Source organism: Dermacentor variabilis, chromosome 10 (genome assembly GCF_050947875.1).
Source record: "Dermacentor variabilis isolate Ectoservices chromosome 10, ASM5094787v1, whole genome shotgun sequence".
NCBI classification, from domain to species: Eukaryota; Metazoa; Arthropoda; class Arachnida; order Ixodida; family Ixodidae; genus Dermacentor; species Dermacentor variabilis.
In genome coordinates, this window is record NC_134577.1 from 28,080,594 (window position 1) to 28,103,860 (window position 23,267).

The window sequence follows — 23,267 nt, forward strand, 5'->3', positions numbered from 1 at the left end:
ATATGATGTCCATAGATATATTGTAAAATCAACTGCCGCTGGATACCCCAAAACATTTCTTCTCATATCTTGTCGACATGTAGCTTATTATACCTCTATTTCCTAGCTTCTTTGCTCAGGGGCAAAATATATCAAGTACAGTTCTCCCTTTGTTAGTAACTTTCAAAATGAAGCAGCAAAATTTGTCCTAGGAGCCTTTACCTCACGTTTCGGAAACGAATTTCACATCTTTACCGACAGATCCATAAACTTCGGAGCCGTTGGCATGGTCGTCGGTCACGAGATGACGCATGGCTTCGATGACAAAGGTAAATATTTGAGAAAGTTGGTGGTGCTGAAGAACACTCTCTCGAGTATTCAAACAATAGTCACCTTCGGAGTTATAATGTCGAAAATATTGAGGAAGCGGTACAGAATGAAGGCAGCACGATATCACTAAAGAAATTTTGCACTGGAATGAACACTATATACGCAGTCAAAGATGCAGTCAACGATTTTGATGTTCTAACAAAGGCAAGTAAAGAGCTGTACACTTAATTGTACAGTACTTCTCCACCACCATCACAAGACGTGCACTGTTATAAACGTTTTTCTAAAGAAAAAATATGGCAATTTTCGTAAAATATCTTCCCTGTTCTCTTGTTTTTGGTTAAATCGTTTTTCTATTATATTACAGAAAAATATTGTTAGATAGTTTATTCCGTCAATGACTGCAGCTTTAATGTAATGCGCAATAGCGAAATTCTGGGATGGGACTGCAACTAATCATACACATACACATTAGACAGCTACGTAGAAAATATCAGATGTGACCACTCCTAAAAAGACACCTCGCACCCACACACCCGGCAGTAGACTACACAACCAAGTATCCACTCTACGAGTTTGTCTTCTCAAGATCTGAGCGGCATCACTTGCTCTGATTGCAGCTGTAGCTTGTTCAGAAAGTATGACCAATTCGCTACAGCATACTAGATGTATTTGACTATACTTGCATGGCTGTTTAAACTGCGCACAACTGTTAAAAAGGTTGAGTGATGAAAGTAAAGAGACAAACAAATATATGACTTCGCTGATAGTTTTAGTTACAAAATTTTCGCTTTACCGCACGAGGACCACGTCTGTTAAAATCAAGAAAAGTTCTGTCTTGGATGACAAAGGAAAAAAATTCCGTTTTTTGAAGTGAAATATCTGTTTCTTTCATTGAAGAAGATTTTCTGAACTAAAGATATAATTTTTTTCTTTGTTCTTCCGCATTTTTTACACTATAGTTGCGAACAGGAAACAAGTTCCATGTGTAACTAGGGGAAAGAGTGGAAGCGCATTAGAAGGCATGTCTTGGGGAAACAGGGGAAGCGTAGCAGACCAGTCTATCTGATAAAAGATGAGCGGGATATTCCACTCCAAAAGACTCATTTTATATTCGCATTGCTTCATAATATCACTTGCAGCAAAGACTCGGAGAACGCAAATATGTTACTATAAAAACAGGCACTTAAGCAATTTTATGAATTCGAGGCCCATCAACTTGCTTTCAGTATTGCACCAAATCTTCACTAAGGTAATTTCTAAAGTAAGCTGAGATACCCTGCAATCCAATCAACCCCAAGATCAGGCTGACTTTAGAAAGGCTTATCAAGCGTATGCTGTATAGGGTAATAGGAAAATCTTGGGGGCATAAGCAACCTCCATATATGTATGTCATGAATTAGGAAAAGGCGTTGGATTCATTAACAATACTGGAAATCATGTAGCCATTACCTAGCGAAGGTGTCGAGGGTGGAGATGCATCGCAACTTTGCGATTATTATTGATTTTCCTCGTTGACATATCGTCTACGCCCAACAGGAAGTCAGTTCGACGCGGAAGGTGCTCTTAAGCAATGGTGGACCAATGAAACGCGCGCTGAGTTCATGAAGAGGACGAAATGTTTTGTGTACGAATACGGAAATATCACCGACAAGGAAGCGAACATGACGGTGAGTACTTTCAAAGAGTTTTTTTTATTTGTTAGGAATTTTGGGTGAAAAATAGCAAAATATAAACAACAGCGGGAAAGATTGCACTCTGCGCCCCAAGTTTGCTGAGCAGGTTCAGTAAACTCGAGATTCAGGAGAGGTCAACCAAAGTGCCCCGCAATTTCGCTGGCACCCTTGGTTCGGTACACAAAATAAAATTAATGACGTAAAGACGCCAGACGTATGTATTTCTTTTTACGGACATTGTAGGATTTTGATGACGCTCTTAAAGATGCTTTTTTCTTCATAACGCGATTTACCTTTTTCGCCTGCGTTTCTCACGTGACAAACTTTTACGCAAAATATCACATTTTCTCACCCGATTTATATGTTAGCTTTTATTACGCAAACATTTTTCTCTAATGTCATCAGTCTTACAGCTCATCAGTAATGCCTGATTGAGTGGGTCAATGTTATCGTGTAGTCACAATAAGACAAATTTTAATTAGCACCGCAGTTCAAAGCAACATCCAATAAAAATGCTGATCAATTTTCTTCGTTCATTGCAGCTCAATGCAAAGAACACTGTGGGCGAGAACATTGCCGACAACGGCGGGCTCCGTATGGCTTTCGAGGTTAGTGTCATTAATTCCTGACATCTTTGCGGCGGTAAATGCATTGTAGTAAATTAAACTCCTCCCAAAACATAATTATGTCTAAATGGAACGATTTCACACCGTTGTTGGTTATATTTATACAGGGCATGCATTACACATTTCTTTCATGAGAACACCTTTCTTTACCTCAGGATATATGTAACGCAATAATAAAGACACAACATTTATTCAGCGCAATTGTTTTGCGGAGGTCAGCATGTGTTTTTACCCTACCACTCTTCGCAGACTGTACACCAACACTATTTACATTATTTTGGCTAGTCGTGGACAGTATCTTATTAATATTTTACACATCAAAGTGGCTGCTGTATTGTATACCTTTATTTATTGCACACGAGCTAATCGAAATATTGGCCTACAAGTTTTTGCACAGCGTCAATAAAACAGGACAGGAGCCCAAAAAAACCAGCTGCTGCTTTCTTTTCCTAACAGGTTGAGGGTGGGGTCCGTTTCGTGTAGCTTTGCAAGAGCCACCTGTGTTCCCAACTTGTGAGGTTTCTTCAGTATTGTGACACACTGCTGTATGAAACTGGCAGACCCCGCAAGTTTCGCTGCCGAAAAATTGAGGAACTCCCCTGATTCTCGACTTAAAGATAAAGTTGAAGTATCAGGTTCGTACGACAGAGAAAGAAAAGGGTAACTCATGTTGGACAGTTCACACGATGAACTCGCTTTTAATAGCGATCGCTACATGCACCTTTAATTGTGTGCCTTGGTTAGTTTCCCTGTATACCATTTATTTCTCGATTCACCTTATAGAATTATTGAAACGGCAGTTTCAAATGCATCTGACCAAGTTCATTCATTCGAATTCGCCCCTGCTTTGCAGGCATATAGCCAACTTCTGGAAAAAAAGTACAAACGCGTAGACACTCGCCTGAAAGGTCTGGAAGACGTCTCGGGGAAGCAGCTGTTCTTCCTCTCCAACGCAATGGTATGTCTCGCACTAGCAATGTATTTAATGAGCGGTGTTAAACACTGAAACACTTTTGTACGTGCGAGCGCGTAGTACTCATGGTCATGCTTCATTTTCACAGGTATGGTGCCGCTTATGCCGCCGCGAGTATCTTAAGCTGCAGATTCAGTATGACCCGCACAGCCCCGGTCCATACAGGTAACTCAACACGCTTACATTACGTCATTTTACAAAAATATCGAAGTACATACGAGAAAGACAATACCAAGATGGGAAGTTCATCTTGCGAAGAAAATGCAGCTTTGCTAGACGGCATTTGGGTTCCACGTTTCTTTATGGCAATTATCAGTGCTGGCAATTAGAAATAGTGCCTCATGCGATCGCTCATTTTCAGTATTTTACAGCGAAGCTGTCAGCGTCTAGTTGGTCGCGATATAAGCGCCTTAATAGAAGCTTCAGCGATTGAAGCGAAAAGTACAACATACAGCACAGCATCTGTTCCAATAAAGAACAAGCACAAAACAAGCATCCAAAACACATAATTGATAAGTCGCTCCTGCTATCGATGCAAAGTACGTAGAGCTCCCCGCACACGTTACCTGGTAACGATTATTGCTGCGGAAGCTACCGCGCCAACAGTAGCTTGCCATTGGGGAATGACCTCGCTCGCCTTTGCATGGGTGACACAAAAACGAGACACACCAGTGGTTACAGTTCGTGACGTCAACGTTGATATTACGAAACCCGACAAGAAAGACTGGTTCATGTCGTTTGTCAGGAACAACTGCGGAGTCCCATGCTGCAGCGACACCAATCAAACAACCACGGGGTACAGATCCTGTTTTAGTTTGGTCTTGTCAGCAAATGTACTAAAGTGGTCGCGCAACACATCACGGTGTACCACAGCCACCACCTAATGCCAGTTTAATGGTCGGCCAACAAAAATGCTTGGACACACAAATTTTAGGAAAAAGCATACTGAAGTTTTGTGGTCATAATAGCCTTGAAAATTCCAAACAACCTACATTGCTACGAGCGAAGTCCCAACAATGAAGTTACCTAGATACGTTGAAGATTTCCTGCGCAACACTGCTGATGGCTTCAGGCATAGCAGGCAGCAAAGCGAGAAGCTCAGCTGGACACATTTCAGCAATATCTGAAAATGGATAAAACTTCGGTAACCTTGTGAGACGTGATGGTTCTTCCTTCACAGACGCATTGACTGTGTATTAGAAGAACGCGTTGCGGTGAGTTTTTTTTTCCAGGAAGCTACCACCAATAACCCGGTGTGAAAGGCCGTGAAGATCCAGAACGACACGAACTGCGCCACCGACTCATGTTCAGGCTTCAGACGTGGTCTAAACGTCTCCAACAAGCTAACTGCACTTTTATCACCATGCGGGCTTGAGAGCAGAGCTCCCAACATAAAGTGATCATTTTCTCAGGACCGTGTTGCTACACTGCGCACAACTCCGCGCGACAGAAATTAGTCACATGGACCCATTGACAAGCAGGCAAGCAAACTCCGAGTAAAAGACATTGGAGTTCACTGTCAGATAGTTTATCAGGCAGCTGTTCTCGAGATCAGAACAAACTTCAGGTCTTTGGCTCGTATTTTTGAGAGGTCAAGTTCATAGCGCGAGAAACTGGTCTCAGTGTGGAGGCTGGAATGAAGCAGCCAATGTGTGACCCCCGACTGTGTGACCCCTCAGGAATTGACCAGGAGTGCAGAATCGGGTTTTCCTTTACCAGCCTTGAAACAGCCACCCCGGAATAAAATCAATCGCGCGATTCATTCCATAATCGCAGTGGAGCCACGACTTTCCGATCTAATATATGCTGACTGCATTGTTTTGCTTGTTAATTATCATCACAAATACACACAGATTATAGAAAATATACGCAGTGGAAAAGAGAGCGAAGCTCAATGATTAATCTTTAGCATGAAAAGTTAGTCTTTATGGTGCCTAATTTTCACGACTGCTCACTCATCTCATCAAACTATATTACGAGAGGCTGAGGGCGGTAGAATATAAATGCCTAGGAGCATGCATCGAAGCGGTGAATAGGTGGATGAAAATTAGGTAAGCAATTTCAATGGCTAAAGGTACGCTGCAATAATAAAAGTTAGAGTGGCATTGCGGTGCAGAAAGTATGAAGTGCTACGAGCCGTGTGACAAGAGTAATTGGTTGCCGGGTGTACGTTTTCAAACTTGATGCAGTCTTTAAAATATGACATGAAGGGAGGCCTTGAGGCCAATCCAAGGGCTTTTGCCTGGGAGCGCATGGACGACACTAGAAATAAGACAGCATTTTGAGATATTTGCTGAGCGTCATTAGAAGGCAACGCTTAAAGCAAAGTTTGCTGCGAAAGGCGGCTGCGGAACGTTAATGGAAATTGATCGGCTGGCAGGTTACTTAAAGTAGTGCCCTGCTGTTAAAAGCCATATGAGGGTGCCCAAGGATGCATAACTATAGCATAATTTAAGAACTCCATTCAGACACAGTTCACTGAGAGAGACATAGAAATCACTTTATTCTATTATAAAAAATGCATCGATGCCCTCAGTCCAGGGCCGTCGCTTGCGGCATGCTTCAGCGCTAGATCGATAAAGTCTTCAAGGAATCGTTCGTTGTGAAGAGTGGTTATGGCGGTCAGCAACTCGGTGGAAGGAATAGGTGGGAGAGATGAGGGTTTGGGTAAGGGGGGTAGTTTTGAATGGCATGCCATAGGATGTCTTATGTGTTGGAAGCACACAACCCAGAGTGGCTACCAAAAGAGATGTCTTCAGTGAGTAAGCCTTGCGGTAGGGGCTTCCATGCTGCATTGAGAGAGGTGTTCGTCTGAGCTTGTCGGATGAGTGTGCCCTATTGCCTCGTAATTCTTGTGGTAGCTTAGAATACAGCCTGCGCTCGTCCCTAAACCGGTACAATTGTGGAAGACGCATTGGTGAGACGAATAGATTTGGTCGAGAGATGTTGGGCGCCAGGAGTATAATATCCCAGGCAAGCTGATTAGCTCATTCATTTCCCAACATCCCTTCATGGCCAGGAATCCAGACAATTTCTACCTGTCGATGGATACACTCTTGTAACTGTTTTGTGATATGCTTAGGTAAGTCACCATGCATGAGTTTTCTACATGCTGGCATTGAATCAGTAAATATAGTGGGTGTAGTGACAAGTGTCACTGGCAAATGCTGTATTGGTGCTACTACTACTTGTAGTTCTGCTGGGGTCGCATCAGTCTTTGAAATTAATTCACTGTATCGTCCAATGGGTATGATCAACCACTGCTACAGCAGTTCCTTTGTCTGGAACGCTAGCATCTGCATAGTAATATGTGTGACGTGGGTTCCGCCCTATGTGCCTTTTGAAGTTTGCTACTCTTTGTGTCCGCCTAACCTTATTTATCACAGGTTCCATGTATCTCGGGGGTGGTGCAATTTTGAAGAGTGACAAAGTTTGCGATGAAAGTGATAATGTGGCTGGGACATGCGCGGGTGATAATTGAAAGCCTACAGTATGAAGTGTACATCTACCTTGCGCAGTTTGTTGGAGTCGGAGTTCTTGCCTTCGTTTGTGCGCGGCAATTATTTCAGTGATGGTATTATGACATCCCATGTCGGCAAGCAGTTGTGTGCTCGTGTTGACTGAGCACTGAAATGGTGGGCATACCACTGAGCATTTTCGGTGAGAATGTCACAGTACCGATCCAGCGATTAAATGCGCAAGGAGTACGCTTGACCTAGGCGTCCGGGGAACGACAAGAAAAACTTGGAGGACGCTTAAGTTTCGCCTTTATGAGTGGAAGAAGATAGCACTCAAAGATCCCTGACTGCTTCTGACGCTTCCCGTTATCTGCAGTTTAAGTAACGAATGTTTACCGGAAAACGCTGGCGGCGAACGCTATGCACGAAGGCGAGCTTTCTGATAAGGACGCGGTCTCTTGCGTGGACCGCGGATACGCAGAGGTGAGCGCCATCTGGGTGGTGTTGCAAGGAACCGGGCGCGGCGCTCTATGAATAGTAGAAACACTGGAAAAGGGGTTTCTCTTTGGGTTTCCACGTAACGGAATTATGTTTTCTCGTATATTCAAATTGCAACCCAACGCTCTCATGCCTGTGGGCCCTGTGTAAGTAGTAATTTAATACTTTCTGGCGCATTTTACTTTGAGAAATTCAATTAGTTCAACAACGTCTCTGCACTACACGGATGGCCTGCGTGGTTGGGTATGCCTCGCTCGAAATGAGTGATCTCTCACAAGACTGTTCACTATAGACGCAGGACGCCAAAGGCTGATTTTCTACGAGAGAGGGCACATAACGCTGCTGTGTTAAAGAATGAAATATCTCTAGACACGGGTAAAAGACGGCTGAAGGACTGTTAGCACAAATGAAGAGATACCTCACAGTGATGCAAATTTTCTGCATTGAATATTACAGCTTAACGCATAACGTATTGTAACTATAAATGCACTGTAGGTTTTAACGAATGAGCTGTCATTTGCGACCACTCCGTTACGAAAGCGATGCTCATTAAGCATATCCTCATTTCTATATCCCCACTGCTGGATACCATCTTTTATAAGGTCTAGTCATGGTTCACAACGTTTGATGCTAATTGGTAAGTAACTAATTGCCGCTGGCATTAATGAACTTCCCTCACAGTAGTTTTTGTAACCTCCAAATACCGTTATTTGCACATCTGCCCTCCCAACGTTAGTGACTAACAACTAGTCACCAAGGCTTACTTTAATTGTGGATAAAACTATCTGCTATAACTTTACAGTGTGTGCTTTCTACAATTTTAGTGCTTATGTTGCATTTGCGTCCTTGACGCTTCAGGAGTGCCTCAATGTTGAACACTACATTGATCTTACTGATTCTCCGTCATCTGTTGCCACTGTTGCAGTCATCTGTTGTTGCGGTCTTATACAGGCCGCAGCAATCTAGACAAGTGGACTGTTGGTTTTTCTTCTTGCCCCCTCCATTAACCTGTGCTGGCGCAAACATCATTTATAGTTCTCATCGAAATTGCGCTGGCTTACCAATAACATTGTTTTTCTCTCCTTTAGAGTCAACGTGCCAATGTCAAACCTGAAAGCATTCTCTGAGACTTTCAACTGCCCAGCAAACTCCACCATGAACCGGAAAGACCGGTGCAGCTTGTGGTAAATTGTTCCCACAAGGAATTTGAAAGCGAGGCTACAGCCATTCCCAGAGTCAGGCAGGACATTCACCAACGAAAACAGTGTTACAATAAACAACAATTAACGAATTTCTTTTAGGAATGGCGTACTTATGTAAATGAAGTGTTCACACAGAAAGGACACAGAAACAAGCAGCGCTCATCAAGAAAAATACCTGAAGAGCAATGACAGCAAGATAAGATCTCACTAAAATTATTCCTTAGAGCTCGTAAACCACAAAAGCGGTTCTATTACCAAAAGAAAAGCTTCAGTGACAAGGAAAATGACTTCTGCGGGGAAAATCATTCGAACCGTCTCTAACCAGCATTAGGTCAAGTGATGTGCGAGATCATGGCTAAGACCCGTTCGAGTATACAAGCATTGATAAATAGCCAAATATGTAGAATTTATGCCGTAAGAAATACAGTTTTCGCATGGTTTTATTGACATTTCCTACGGGACAACTCGCAAAAACACGTCACACTATTATACACACCAACACTGTTTGCGCAATTCGGGCAGCTTCTCTGCGGGAACCTAGGATATATTACCGCCAGGAAATTCAATAGTAATAAGATATCACCTCACAAGAAATTCACAAGTAATAAGAAGTGAAAACAGGACAAGAAAGATGAAAAGGCGAGAGAGAAAGACGAAGATTGGAGAGGAGGACAGGACAAGGTGACTGCCGATTTCCTCCAGGTGAGTCAGTCTGGAGGTGCCGTCTATGTAAAACAGAGGCCAAAGGCGTCTGTTGTCTCCCCCGGGTGTCTTAAAGGTCCAAACACCCGGCATCCGCTTAACCCCAGCCAGCATCCCCATTTCCCCAAACATGGCTAAGCAAACACGGCTACACGCCGGAGGTTCCAACCCTCATGTGCTCGGGTACGTGGTGTCACAAAACACCAAACGCCTGCTGACTCAGATGCCCCTGCAGCTAATTAGGCAATTGTAATTAATTATCTAATTTGCGACATACTATCCTAATTATCCAGGAAGAGGACCTTAGTGTTGAAGCAATGAACGACTATCTCATGGGAACCATTAAGGAGTGCGCAATAGAAGTCGGTGGTAACTCCGTTAGACAGGAAACCAGTAAGCTATCGCAGGAGACGAAAGATCTGATCAAGAAACGCCAATGTATGAAAGCCTCTAACCCTACAGCTAGAATAGAACTGGCAGAACTTTCTAAGTTAATCAACAAGCGTAAGACAGCGGACATCAGAAACTATAATATGGATAGAATTGAACAGGCTCTCAGGAACGGAGGAAGCCTAAAAACAGTGAAGAAGAAACTAGGAATAGGCAAGAATCAGATGTGTGCGTTAAGAGACAAAGCCGGCAATATCGTTACTAATATGGATGAGATAGTTCAAGTGGCTGAGGAGTTCTATAGAGATTTATACAGCACCAGTGGCACCCACGACGATAGTGGAAGAGAGAATAGCCTAGAGGAATTCGAAATCCCACAGGTAACGCCAGAAGAAGTAAAGAAAGTCTTAGGAGCTATGCAAAGGGGGAAGGCAGCCGGGGAGGATCAGGTAACAGCAGATTTGTTGAAGGATGGTGGTCAGATTGTTCTAGAGAAACTGGCCACCCTGTATACGCAATGCCTCATAACCTCGAGCGTACCGGAATCTTGGAAGAACGCTAACATAATCCTAATCCATAAGAAAGGGGACGCCAAAGACTTGAAAAATTATAGACCGATCAGCTTACTGTCCGTTGCCTACAAAGTATTTACTAAGTTAATCGCAAATAGAATCAGGAACACCTTAGACTTCTGTCAACCAAAGGACCAGGCAGGATTCCGTAAAGGCTACTCAACAATAGACCATATTCACACTATCAATCAAGTGATAGAGAAATGTGCAGAATATAACCAACCCTTATATATAGCTTTCATTGATTACGAGAAAGCGTTTGATTCAGTCGAAACCTCAGCAGTCATGGAGGCATTACGGAATCAGGGTGTAGATGAGCCATATGTAAAGATACTGGAAGATATCTATAGCGGCTCCACAGCCACCGTAGTCCTCCACAAAGAAAGCAACAAAATCCCTATAAAGAAAGGCGTCAGACAGGGAGATACGATATCTCCAATGCTATTCACAGCATGTTTACAGGAGGTATTCAGAGGCCTGGAGTGGGAAGAATTGGGGATAAAAGTTGATGGAGAATACCTTAGCAACTTGCGATTCGCTGATGATATTGCCTTGCTTAGTAACTCAGGAGACCAATTGCAATGCATGCTCACTGACCTGGAGAGGCAAAGCAGAAGGGTGGGTCTGAAAATTAATCTGCAGAAAACTAAAGTAATGTTTAACAGGCTCGGAAGAGAACAGCAGTTTACGATAGGTAGCGAAGCACTGGAAGGAGTAAGGGACTACATCTACTTAGGGCAGGTAGTGACCACGGATCCGGATCATGAGACTGAAATAACCAAAAGAATAAGAATGGGCTGGGGTGCGTTTGGGAGGCATTCTCAAATCATGAACAGCAGGTTGCCACTATCCCTCAAAAGGAAAGTGTATAACAGCTGTGTGTTACCAGTACTCACATATGGGGCAGAAACCTGGAGACTTACGAAAAGGGTTCTGCTGAAATTGAGGACGACGCAACGAGCTATGGAAAGAAGAATGATGGGTGTGACGTTAAGGGATAAGAAAAGAGCAGATTGGGTGAGGCAACAAACGCGGGTAAACGACATCTTAGTTGAAATCAAGAAAAAGAAATGGGCATGGGCCGGACATGTAATGAGGAGGGAAGATAACCGATGGTCACTAAGGGTTACGGACTGGATTCCAAGGGAAGGGATGCGTAGCAGGGGGTGGCAGAAAGTTAGGTGGGCGGATGACATTAAGACGTTTGCAGGGACAACATGGCCACAATTAGTACATGACCGGGGTAGTTGGAGAAGTATGGGAGAGGCCTTTGCCCTGCAGTGGGCGTAACTAGGCTGATGATGATGATTATGATGATGATCCTAATTATCAAAGTACGAATGAGAAATTTGTAGGCAAAACCAAGGAATATCTAACTACGGTGTTTTCAGTGACGTAATAATTGCGTACTCATTTTCTCGACTGATAAATAAACCCCGCGAACTATGGGAAACACTCCGCGACTGCGCTCCCACCGCGATCATAAAGGAGCGCCCTCCGAGTTAACCAGAACGAAATAAAAGAACTAAAGAAAAACATCGTGATCTAGCTAGTTCCTAGTGCCGCGCCCCGGCTTTAGTAAGACATCGCGTTTGATGTTAGTTGGAAACAAGCGGGGAAGATTAGATAAAGGGCACGGATGGTAGTTTTCTTTCTTTTTTTGCCACAAAACCTATCACCACAAAATCAAATTGACAGCTTAAGTGCAAAGGTTTAAATGTGCGTTTTGTTTCGACCCAGTCGCCATGTCTCTCTAATGAGCAGAACGTAAACACGATCGTTGCCTTTGGGAGCTGCAAATGAAAACAAGAGGAAAGCAGCAAATATGTATCAGTTGTGGAAGTGTGGTGGCAGACCAAACGCATCGACTATCATAAGAAATTGTGAAAACCTGAGACAACGAGGGAGTCATCCGCCTTTGTGTCTTGAAGCTACCGGTTTGAGTCCTAGCCTACGCACGGATGTTGCAGCATTTGGGGCCGCAAACCCTCGTGCTAGCGTGCCGGACGTGGCCGCCCAGATACCAACTTCTAAGTCATCAATTTGGAGTATTCTAAGCGACGGCCTTTCTCCCGTACCAACTTAACCAGCACCAACGCTTGGAAGATAGGGACCAGAAGTATTGCCTAGATTTCTCGAAATGGGTGCTCACAAATATCCATGAGTCACAGGACTTTTTGAGCAGCATCATGTGCACAGATGAAGCCGATTTTCACAGAAACGCTTAGTTAAGTTTCCATAGTGCACACTATTGGAACGACTCTTATCCACACTCGGTAACTCGCAATCGACACCAGTACCAGTGGTCGTCCAATGTGTGCTGCGAAAATTTACTCCGGCACTATAATCGGTCCCATCTTCTTCGGTCACACACTGACTGCACAGCGTTACGCGGACTAAATCCTTGAAGAAGTGGTGGACCAGTTTCTCAGCGAAGCACCGCTGTGATATCTTCCACTTCTTTGGTATCAGCTAGATGGAGCACAAGCATACAGCAGCAGTGGTGCATGAAAGTTCCTGGATGCGACTTTTAATGCGCAACAGATTGGAAGGCACGGGTCTGTAAATTGGCTGGCTAGGTCACCTTTCCTCTCTCCACTCGATTTCTTTCTTTGGGGTGGTGTGAAAAATCGTACTTACATGATGGAGACGGATGTCACATTACCTCAAGGCAAGGACAACGGATGTCTGCCCTGGAGTTCCAGTGTCAGTCATCAAGAAAGGCACTGAAGATGTGACAAAGCGGACAAAGTCTTGTTTAGCTGCAGAAGTAGACCTGCTCGAACGCGTCCTCTAGGCAGCAGCTGGTGTTCTACGACGCTTTCGATAGATAATAAGCACACATAGAAATTCGATGTTTCTTTTGTTTTATTTTTGTGCACACGTATCGATCGGCTGCCAATTGGGCTCATATATAACTGCTGAATTTAATTTTTTAACGCACCGCTTTTCCATTTTCTCTACACATGGGTCACCTCCAAGTCTGCTTATTTTGGTTTTATTTTTTGCCACGAACCTGTTTTTGCAGCACGTACACACACTCATGAAAAGTAAAACCAGCCCCTTAATTTGGCTTTGGTCCGAAGCAAGTTTCTGGTGCCATATATAGCTGTACAGGACACAATCATCAGAGAAAAGACGTATTACAGAGGTTAGAGTGAATGGAAGGTCATTAACGTAGAGTAAAAATAGGAGCGGCCCAAGAACAGTGCCCTGGGGTACGCTAGACAGAACGGAGGAAATGGAAGATGTATGATTGTTAGCATATTTGAACTGTTTTCAGATAGTCAAAAAACACTGCATCCAGTCAAGAACAAGTGGATGCATATTTAAGGGAGATAGTTTTACCAAAAGACGAGAATGTGGAACGTTATCGAAAGCCTTTTTCAAATATAAAACAGGGCGTCAATTGGCATGTTATACTCGATGTATAAATGAATATCATGAATAAATAAAGCTATCTGCGTTTCACATGACTGATCTTTCCGGAAGCTATGTTATTAGCGTGAAATAACTTCACGGAAGTTAGGAAGTTAGCAATACGAGAGTAGATGACGTGTTACATGATTTCGGACCGTACGATGGTGAGTGAAATCGGAAAGTAGTTACTTGGAGAAGACGCATCACCTTTCTTGAAGACTGGAATGACCTTCCCTATTTTCTAGTCTCTTGGAACAGTGCTTATGTCAAGCGATTGCGTGAAACGATACAGAGGATCAAATTACGCACATACGTCGTATTTTTTAACACATTGGCATTAATACCGACACGCTGCGCCATCTAATGGCACTAACGAGAAGTTTGTGTGTGGCCGACGAGAGGAGATACGTGGCGCGCCGGTGCCTACGAGCGCTGACAATTGTTGCTTCGCTTCTCGCACACTTAGTGGCACATTCGGTCAGCTCAGTTTGCGAGAACTTCATTGAATCGCGGCTCACACCCTGTGCATTCATGACGCGGTTCATTAAAGCGTTCACAGACTCAAGTTGATACGATGGTTGGTTTCGAGTGCTGTTACCTCAGCACTGCAGCCCCATGGCCCCACATTCGACCGCAAGCTACACAGTGGCCCAATGAGGCGGAAAAACGGTTAGAGAGATAGACAGTCCGCTGAAAGTGCGTAAAGTACTCTAAGAATGCCCTTGTGCGGTAAGAAACCAAAACTTCAAGTTTCACGTTCTGGAACGCTTTTCCGTCTAATAATTCTGCGGCATCTTCCTGGTTTGCCATCTTAATAAGTTCTTGTGGCACGGAAAGATTACGCCCCCTCCCCGCTCCCCGATTATGTATCGGTCCAGCGGCATCAGGTCATACACCAGTTTCCTCCTTTACCACATTGACCTGACCTGTCGCAGTGTGTAGCTATCTGAAGAAAGCGTCATGAAGAAATGCCAGTAATCGAAACTGTTGTGACTGATGTCCTTAAGAGAATGGCTGACGATATTTTTTGCTTGCTTCTGTGACCTCCAGAAAAGGAACTGAGTGTTCGCAAACGGCCGAGGAGGCCACCCAACATCGCGCCCATCCCTCTAGGTTAAGTGGAGGTAAACGTTTTCACGAGCTCCGTTGAGGAGCTTTTCTGGCATAGGTTATATATTCTAAATCACCTTTCGGCGAAAGGTCCATACTAAATGTCACTAACTCTCACAACCGTGCCATAAAAAACGTACATCGCCAGCTTGACATAATTTTCTTGACAAAACGTATTGCACAGAAGGCGCTCCAAACAAAGAAGATACAGCTGAGCACCTGCGACACTTCGAAGTAGACCATGACCTTTGCGCGGTGAACGTATTCCGTCTTTCCAGTGCTGACAGGCAGGCAGGCTTTCACTCGAGTTTGGTTCGAAAGTTTTCTCTGCTACAACCAGAAAGACAATGGCTGGATGTTTTCGAAACCTTCAACTCAGTGGCGTCATGTGCGTCACGTTACCTTTCCGAATGTGCTTCAACATGAAGTGCCCGGTGTAACAAATGCTTGGCCTGATCTTCTCATACCTAGCTTTTTCACTTTGAATAGACGGGTTATTCAAGCTCAGTGTCGGAGATGCTTGGCACAGATCAACTCTGATTTCTATATAAATCTTAGCCATTGAAAGGGCCCGCCAGCAGTGGTGATCCCATTTCGAGGGGGGTGGAAAGCAAAACTTTCGAGCACTTAGATTTACGTATACGTTAAAAACGCCAGGCGGTCAATGTTGATGATGATGTCATAACTTTATTTGGAATCCGGCGATGGGGAGGCCCGGCCTGCGGCTACCTAGATGGCCACTGGAAGCTGCTGCTCCCGTGCGGCTTCCTTGCGTCGCTGGACGGCCCAAAGTTGGTCTTGGAGTTCTGAGCTGAGCAGCACGGCCGATCACCGGGCCCGCAGATTTTCTGGGGAGACTGCCATTTTAGTTTGGTATATTTCCCATCTTCACAACATGTGTTGAAGGATGGCTCTAACAGACTTGCATAGGTTGCACATGTCACTCACGTATATATCAGGGTAGAATGTTTTTAGTTGCACGGAACTTCTATAAGTTTCTGTTTGTAGTCGCCTCCAAGTAACGGACTCGGCTCTGTTAAGTTTAGTGTAAGGTGGTGGTAATACTCGCCTCCGATTTTGATAGAATTTAGTAATATCGCTAAACCTTGTTACTCTATCTTTTTCTCTCCAGATTTCGTCCTCCACGTTATCCTGACCGGTGGAAGTAACTATTTGCTCAGCTCGGCGAGTAAGACCTCGAGCTACGCGGTGTGCTACCTCGTTGAGGTTGACGGATGTGTTCTTGCATTCCTGGCTACGGCGTTCCTTATAATCAAAGTGGGGCTCTGTCATATAAAGCTCAGCATTCATTCTTTTTTTATGAAATACACAGTCAGAACTACTCTGACTTCCGATGAGAAGACACCAATCATCAAAAATAAAAAGGCTGGCAAGCAATGGGCTGTTCCCATTCTTCAGAACTGCATTGCTTTATTCGCAAGATAATTCATTCGTCACTGAGAAAATGTTTTTCCTGTGCCAGTCTTCTTTTAAGGTTCTTCGCGGAGAGAGACCACCTACATGGCTCGAAATAGAGTTCATCTTCGTTAATGGGTGCCTGTGTACCAGCATGCACGGCAGTTTCCTGAGAAAGACTTGTAGGCAGTCCTTCGCCAATATTAAATGAATTTTTTACTTGAACCTTCCTCACTGCTCCAGAAAAGCGAGGGCACTACTAAAAACCTGATAGCTTGAATGGATAGTACACTTAGTGAAACTCTTCTAAGAAATGTGGATGAGAGACTAAGTAAGGAATTAAACTGCAAGCCATACTTGGCCGATGCGCTCGCGAATCACTCCCCCTTTCTTTATTTCTTTCAATCTGTTTGCCCCATGACTTACTGAGTACTCTGCATTATTTTCTTAGGCTTACCTTCCGCAGTCCGTTACAGAAGAAACAATCAACGTTTAACTTGCCATCAATATCACAAGAATATACTGCCACCGTTTAGCTACAATAACTAGCGCACTTTCGCAGAAACATAATGCCTGTAGTATTTGCAGTATGCTTTAGAGAAAGCTCCTTAACTGACACCTCGCGAGACTTCCTCTGAAGCCTAACATCATTCGCGAGACTTCATCTGAAGCAAGGCTGACTGAATTCATTTCGCTACTGTAGTCTCGGGTAAAAGATTACAGGACCAAGCTTGCACAAAGCAAAGAAAATGTGTTTTCACGACATGCTCCTTACCTTGCATAAATCGGAATGAATGTAATGCTGAGGATACACTTATTGGATTCTAGTTTGGCCTACAAATTTCACAACGCTTTGGCGATGACAATTCAGTCCTCTCAAAGCTTATCTAATGTTTATTAATTCAAAGCTTACGGAACTATCAGAATCTTGAAAACAAACGTGGTTAACAAAATAGACGTTTCATGAAGTAATCACGTTGATTTCACTTTCACAGAAACAAAAGGTTACGTGCAACATCATAAGTATGACATCAAAATATTCTGTGAGTGTTTTGCTCAAGCGACAGTAATCTAAATTTTATTGTTTACAGCATATTTAGTAAATTGTACATCGTTACCAATGACTAAAGATTGTTTTCATAGCCTATTCATGATGATTAATATGGTGTTTTGTGGCGCAAGTGTCACCTATGGCCGAAGAGCGACACGTCGGTGTTAATGAGTTCGCAGTAGAAGTATGAATTACGAGGGGTAGACGTTATGTTGCTATAAAGGGGCCTAAAAACAGTGGCTGTAAAATGCGTAAAACCTCTATGTAATAAGATTATGCCAATGGTTAATGGGCTGTAACATGGATACAAAAGACACATTGTGAAATAATGATGATATAGAAAAATTTGCAAGAAGCACTGCTGCCTTATAAGGACTGACAACCAATTTTCATGGTGTCCATTCTTTAGTGCAATGGAAAGCTTACCGGTCAAAGCGTCTAATCATGAGGTGATAACGCGGAACAAGCCGTAGCAAATTTTTATCAAACATTTTTGATCTGCAGTGAGGATGTAGTCGTTCACTGGAAGCACGCTGAAAACGGTGATAGGTTAGCGCGATAACTATTATACGCCGGCATTAGTGGGAGGCAGACAAATCTGGCCGTAGCCGTAACAAAGCGTGATTTTGTTTTTCAAGTCGATATTATTGCCATTCATGTTTTTTTTTTTCGAATTGGTAAATGGTTCAACAAGATTGATTCTTGGGCTAGTTGCTACGGCTGACTCATAATGGCAACGCCTTTAGCGGAATTCAAAAAGACAGGGACATGACAGAGACACAGGACAGCGCTAAACTTCAACTGACGTTTATTGAAACACAGAGGCAGATATATAACGAAGCAGTTATGGAAAGATACAAAAGTTACGAAAATACAAAAGATACATCGCACTCTACGCGTGCGCACGCCATTACCGTCCAGGAATGACATTTCCTTGTCAGAAAGATTAACTGAAGGTGTACTAACACAATCTTCTCCCTTTTTCTGATTTGTCCGGGCTTCGATTATTTTCACGCATGCAGTGGTCTTTGCTTCTGGCCTCCATTGTGCATGCGTCGAACATTGGCTTGCACGTTTTGCTGGGACAATGATGACAACGTTCAGAAAGGTTCCCGTCCCTAGGTTATCCCACATTTCGCTTGTGTTCTGCAAGCCTTTGATTGAGGCATCTGCCGGTATGACCTATGCGGTAAACGGTAAACCGGTAAACCATACGGTAAATCACCCCTTGCGACCAGTCCACAAACTTACTTCTATGATTCATTTTACATCTCCATGATCCTTTACGAAAAAGCTACGTGAACTCACACAACTATTATAGCTTTTCTGGGTCAGAGAATGTCAACTTCACATTCGCCTTACTGGCAATCCCCTTCAGCGTATGGGAGATACCGTGCATGTACGGAATCACCGATGTCTTTTTCCTTTCGGTGGATTGTTCGCAGCGGCTCTTCTTGCACTTCACCAAGCCTTCCGCCGCGGAAAGAAACACATCTTTGGGATAACCAGCCGCAGAAATCCGACTGGCTTGCTCGCTCAGGCTGACGGGTATCATGACAGTACACGATTTTTTTCATGGCATTGGTCAAGCACATGTTCACAATTGCCCGTTAACAAGCTTCGAGTGGAAGGATGAATACGAAAGGAGTGGTTTGTTAACCCTAGGGTAATAATACCGGCTTATGTGGGTTTCTGTGCAAATTAAAATTAAATCTAAAAATTGCAATTCGTTGTCATCCGGTAGTTAATGGGTCGAGTTCATGGGTCGCGGTAGTTCGTCGGCAGATTTGAATTCTGCAAGCTACGTGATCCTAACGGTATGGCCGGGAAGACGACTCCAGTCACAAGCAGTACGAATAAAGATTGATTGATGAAATGTTGAGGTGCGGGCACATGGAGGGACGACGATGTTTCGATGAGTGTTGCGTGGCATACGATGAACGGGAACGGTGAGTTCATTTTTAGGCGGCAAACAGTGGAAGAACTTGTGATAAAGATTTAGTTGAGAATTTCTGTGACGATGGGCCAGGGCGGGTAAACCAAGTTGTAATTTTAGTTCTGTGATGCTAGATTTGTAAGAGTAATCACTGAGGATGAACCTTGCCGCTTGGTTCTGGACTCCTTCGAGTGTTTCAATTAAGTTTAATTGGAAAGGGTTATATATTGCAATAGCATAATCAAGTTTTGAACGGACTAGTGAGTTGTATGCCATGAGCTTAACAGAGGATGGTACAAGGTAGAGGCGGTTGTAGCCCAATACACGGTTTGCAGAATTAGTAACCTGATAACCATGATTGGTCAAAGTCAGGTCGTGGGAGATGTGAACACCGAGATATTTGAACAAGTCACCGGGAATTCCAGGGCTATTGCGACGACGGTGAAATGAAATGAGCACATTTTTATCAACGTTGAGAGATATTAACCAACTTTTACACCACTATCCTATGTGATGAAGATCGTTCTGGAGGATTGTAATATTGTAAGAACGTATTAACACAAACAAATTGATGATGGTCTCTTAAGAATGCTTGAATCTAATTAACAACTGATTTGTGTAGATCGAATTCTGACAGTTTGAGTAGTAAACGAGCATGAGCTACATTATTGAACTCCTTTTCGAAATCAAGGCCGAATGCATGGACAGATATGTTGCTATCCAGTAATGAGTGAATGTCGTGCAAGAATAAAGCGAGCTGCGCCTCCCAGGAATGGCCTTTTAAACACTTCCTGTCGCTGCCCCATGTTGTGTGAGATAAAATTTTCAGCATGTTCATTGTTTTTAAGCATTTCACCTTGAGATATTTTTCGTGTGGAATAAAGTTAGTTTAGAGTCAAGTATAATGCCTAGGAAGTTGAGCTCTTTATTTACAGGTATTTCTGCCCATACAGTTCGACATTGGGATCTGTAATGAGCCCTTTCTATTGAAAAGCACATAACTTTTGTTGGGTTTTACTTTAAATTTTTTATGCTGCCCACTTGGACCCTTTTTTAAAGCCCTGTTTTACTTGTCTCTCACACACTTCAATATTTCAGGATTTGAAAAGCATCTGTACGTCATCTACGTAGACGGAATAAAAAATAGCTGGCGAGAAGGAAGCATGAAGCGTGTTCATCTTCACGATAAAGAGCGTGCAGGTAAGCACGCTTTCTTGGCGTACACCAGTTTCTTGTATATACGGTCGCGATAATACGCTGCCGCTCTTTACGTGGAATCTACGATTGCGCAAATAGCTCTCTATTATGCGCAGCCTATTTCCACGGATGCCCATTCCCGATGAGTTTCGCAAGATCCCGTAAGCCACGTTGTGTCACAAGCCTTCTCTATATGCAGGAATATCGATAGGAAAAAGTTTTTGTACAAATGCATCACGGATATTTCTTCAATGCGCGCAAGATGACCAGTTGTGGACCACTATTCTCTGAAGCGACATTGATAGGTAACCTACATATTGTTCAGTTCAAGGAAATGTACGAGTCAACGATTATTCATTTTTTCGAAAACCTTACATAGGTAACTTGTAAGAGCTGTCGGGCGATAACTTGCCGCCAAGGAAAGGTCTTTACACAGATTCAAGAAGGGAATAACAATAGCTTCCTTCCATGAGGACGGGAGGTATCGGGCAGCCCAGACAGAGTTGAAAAGTGCGAGCAGTATAACCTGTGTGCCGTTGTGTAGGTTTTTATGACGTGACTCTATCAGCTCCCGGTGCAGAGCTTCTACATGTGCTGAAGGCAGCTTTAAGGTCGGCAATATTAAAAAGATTGTATGGTTCATTCAGACTGCTTTTGCGGTACTTTTCAGCGATTTTTATATTTAAGGAATTGTTTTCTGTAATGTGTGGAGCTTGATACATGCTCGAAGTGTTCGCCCAGAGCGTTGGCATGGTCTTCCAAGGTAATCCCTTGATCGTCTAGTAAAGGCAATGGATGAATTAGATGCCACTGTAGCTCACTTAGGTCATTCCATACTTTGGACTCTTGAGTGTAGGATGTGCGGCCTGAGAGAAACCTCTCCCAGCTAACATTCCTTTCCTGTCTCCGCATGTGCTTTCCTTGGGGTTTCTTTAGTTTAAATTTTATGAGTTTTTCTGCAGTCGAGGAGTGACGCAGCAAACACCACGCTCTGTTTTGTTTCTTTCGTGATAGTTTGCACTGCTCCTTCCACCAGAAGACCCGTGTTTTACGTGAGACCCTGTGTTTGTGGAAAGAATTTTGCAGCCCCGTCGGCTATAAAACAAGCAAAATACACTTCTTCTAAGCTAAATCGGTGATATGTTGATGGTGTTTGAAGTTTATTGGCGCAAGGGCATCTAAGGCCAAAGAGTGCCAGGACATGTGTTTTGGTTCAGTAAAATTGTGACTTTAGGATTATGACCTAAAATAAAGGATGTATAGAGGCCTACACGTAAGATAGTCTATAAATACTTGTGCATCAATTCTTAAATAATTATTAAGATAAGTATAAGGCCTTAAATGCATTGGTTACAGGCACACATGGTAAATTATTGTGCATTGTCCGACTCCCTAGCTGTACAATTCTTGCTTACGCAAGAAGAGTGAGAGCTCAGACAAACTTTTTCTGCATCAGACCACATCTCACCTGTGAGGCACGATCTGATGGTTAGGATGATATAAGATGATGTCTAGAAAGTTAACTTGTACAAGATAATTAAGCACTCCTTTAAAGTTAAAAAGTGCATCCTCTCATAAGAACATCGAGGAATGGGGGGTATATGGTGTGAGTAAAGTTCCCTAAAATGAGCCACTCGCTCTTGGTGAAGTTGGGTACATTGAATGAGGACATTTAGGACGGTTAAGTTCCCACCGCAGCTTGTGCACGTCGGTGGGTCAGTTGCAGTCAAGAGGTATTTGTGTGTGTCATAAGTGTGTCCTATTCGGAGTCGTGCCAGCCTGACTTCGGTGAGTCGATCAAGCTTCAGCGAGAAACATTTGGTTAACTGCGGTTTAAGAAGGTACAGCTTATTTTCAACTTCCTTGTCCCATTCAGCTTGTCAGTGATTACGGAGGGCCTTTTGTACCGCAGGTTTCATGTCTACACCAGGTACCGAGCTTACATCAATTGTATCGGTGATATGATGTGATAAGTAGGTGGATTCCTTCAAATGGTTGTATTCGGTGGAGACAAGTTTCCACTGGGAGCGTGTGTATGGCACTCGTGTTGATGTGTTAAATTTGACATTAAAGGAAAGGGATCTTTTCCATAGGTTTTTGGTTACATGCGATTGCAAATCAGGCAAAATTGAAGCAGAGCCATTCGACATGTCTATCTATATATGTGAATTATGATGAATATATCTAATACGTTGGCTCCTTATTGAAGAGGCACGCCCCGGAGTTTACAGTTTTCAATAACACGACTTCCCGCGTCGCATCGTGAGTCTCCCTACATGGTGTCATGGGCTTTAAAATCTCCTACCAGTACGTAGGGGTCCAGGAGCTGATCAATTAGCTTATAAAAATCGCTTGTTCCAAGATCATAATTTCGGGGTATGTATATGCAACATCCAGTGATCAATTCAATAAAAAGAATTGCCCGAACTCCCACTGCCCCAAGGGGCGTCTGAAGGGTGACATGATGACAAGCTACAGACTGGCCGAATACTATTACTACACGGCCAAGCAAGGCGTTCGCTTCGTAGCGGTCTTTATCATAGATGGCGTACTGACGAAGAAAGTTTGTGTTTTTGGTTTCAGATTTGTCTCTTGAACACACAGCAACTTTGCATTATGTTTGTGTAGAGGTTTTATAATGTCGTCTAGGTTATGAAGAAGTCCTCTAACATTCCATTGTATTATTTGAGTCTGCATAATCATAAACGTGTTTTGCGCTGTGTGTTTGGGA

At 43.4% G+C, this 23,267-nt stretch overlaps 1 protein-coding gene and 1 long non-coding RNA gene across 11 annotated transcripts in view; one reads left to right on the top strand and one right to left on the bottom strand.

Moving 5' to 3' along the window:
- Positions 1 to 8,843, top strand: part of LOC142560220 (neprilysin-1-like) — a 38,598-nt gene extending 29,755 nt beyond the window's left edge. For 9 of the 10 annotated variants that reach the window (XM_075672159.1, XM_075672163.1, XM_075672157.1 and 6 more), the window contains 6 exons: positions 241 to 308; positions 1,849 to 1,979; positions 2,528 to 2,593; positions 3,465 to 3,569; positions 3,673 to 3,749; positions 8,629 to 8,842. In XM_075672159.1, coding sequence (XP_075528274.1) covers positions 241 to 308; positions 1,849 to 1,979; positions 2,528 to 2,593; positions 3,465 to 3,569; positions 3,673 to 3,749; positions 8,629 to 8,728 — 547 coding nt within the window. In that variant the 3' untranslated portion in view covers positions 8,729 to 8,842. Of the gene's footprint in view, positions 1 to 240; positions 309 to 1,848; positions 1,980 to 2,527; positions 2,594 to 3,464; positions 3,570 to 3,672; positions 3,750 to 8,628 lie in introns of all 10 variants that reach the window. The other variant, XM_075672167.1, reaches the window with a different exon arrangement.
- LOC142560222 (uncharacterized) overlaps positions 4,556 to 23,267 on the bottom strand; it is an 81,236-nt gene continuing 62,524 nt past the window's right edge. The window contains exon 3 of the long non-coding RNA XR_012823321.1: positions 4,556 to 4,707. This is a non-coding gene — a long non-coding RNA (uncharacterized LOC142560222). The remainder of the gene's footprint in view (positions 4,708 to 23,267) is intronic.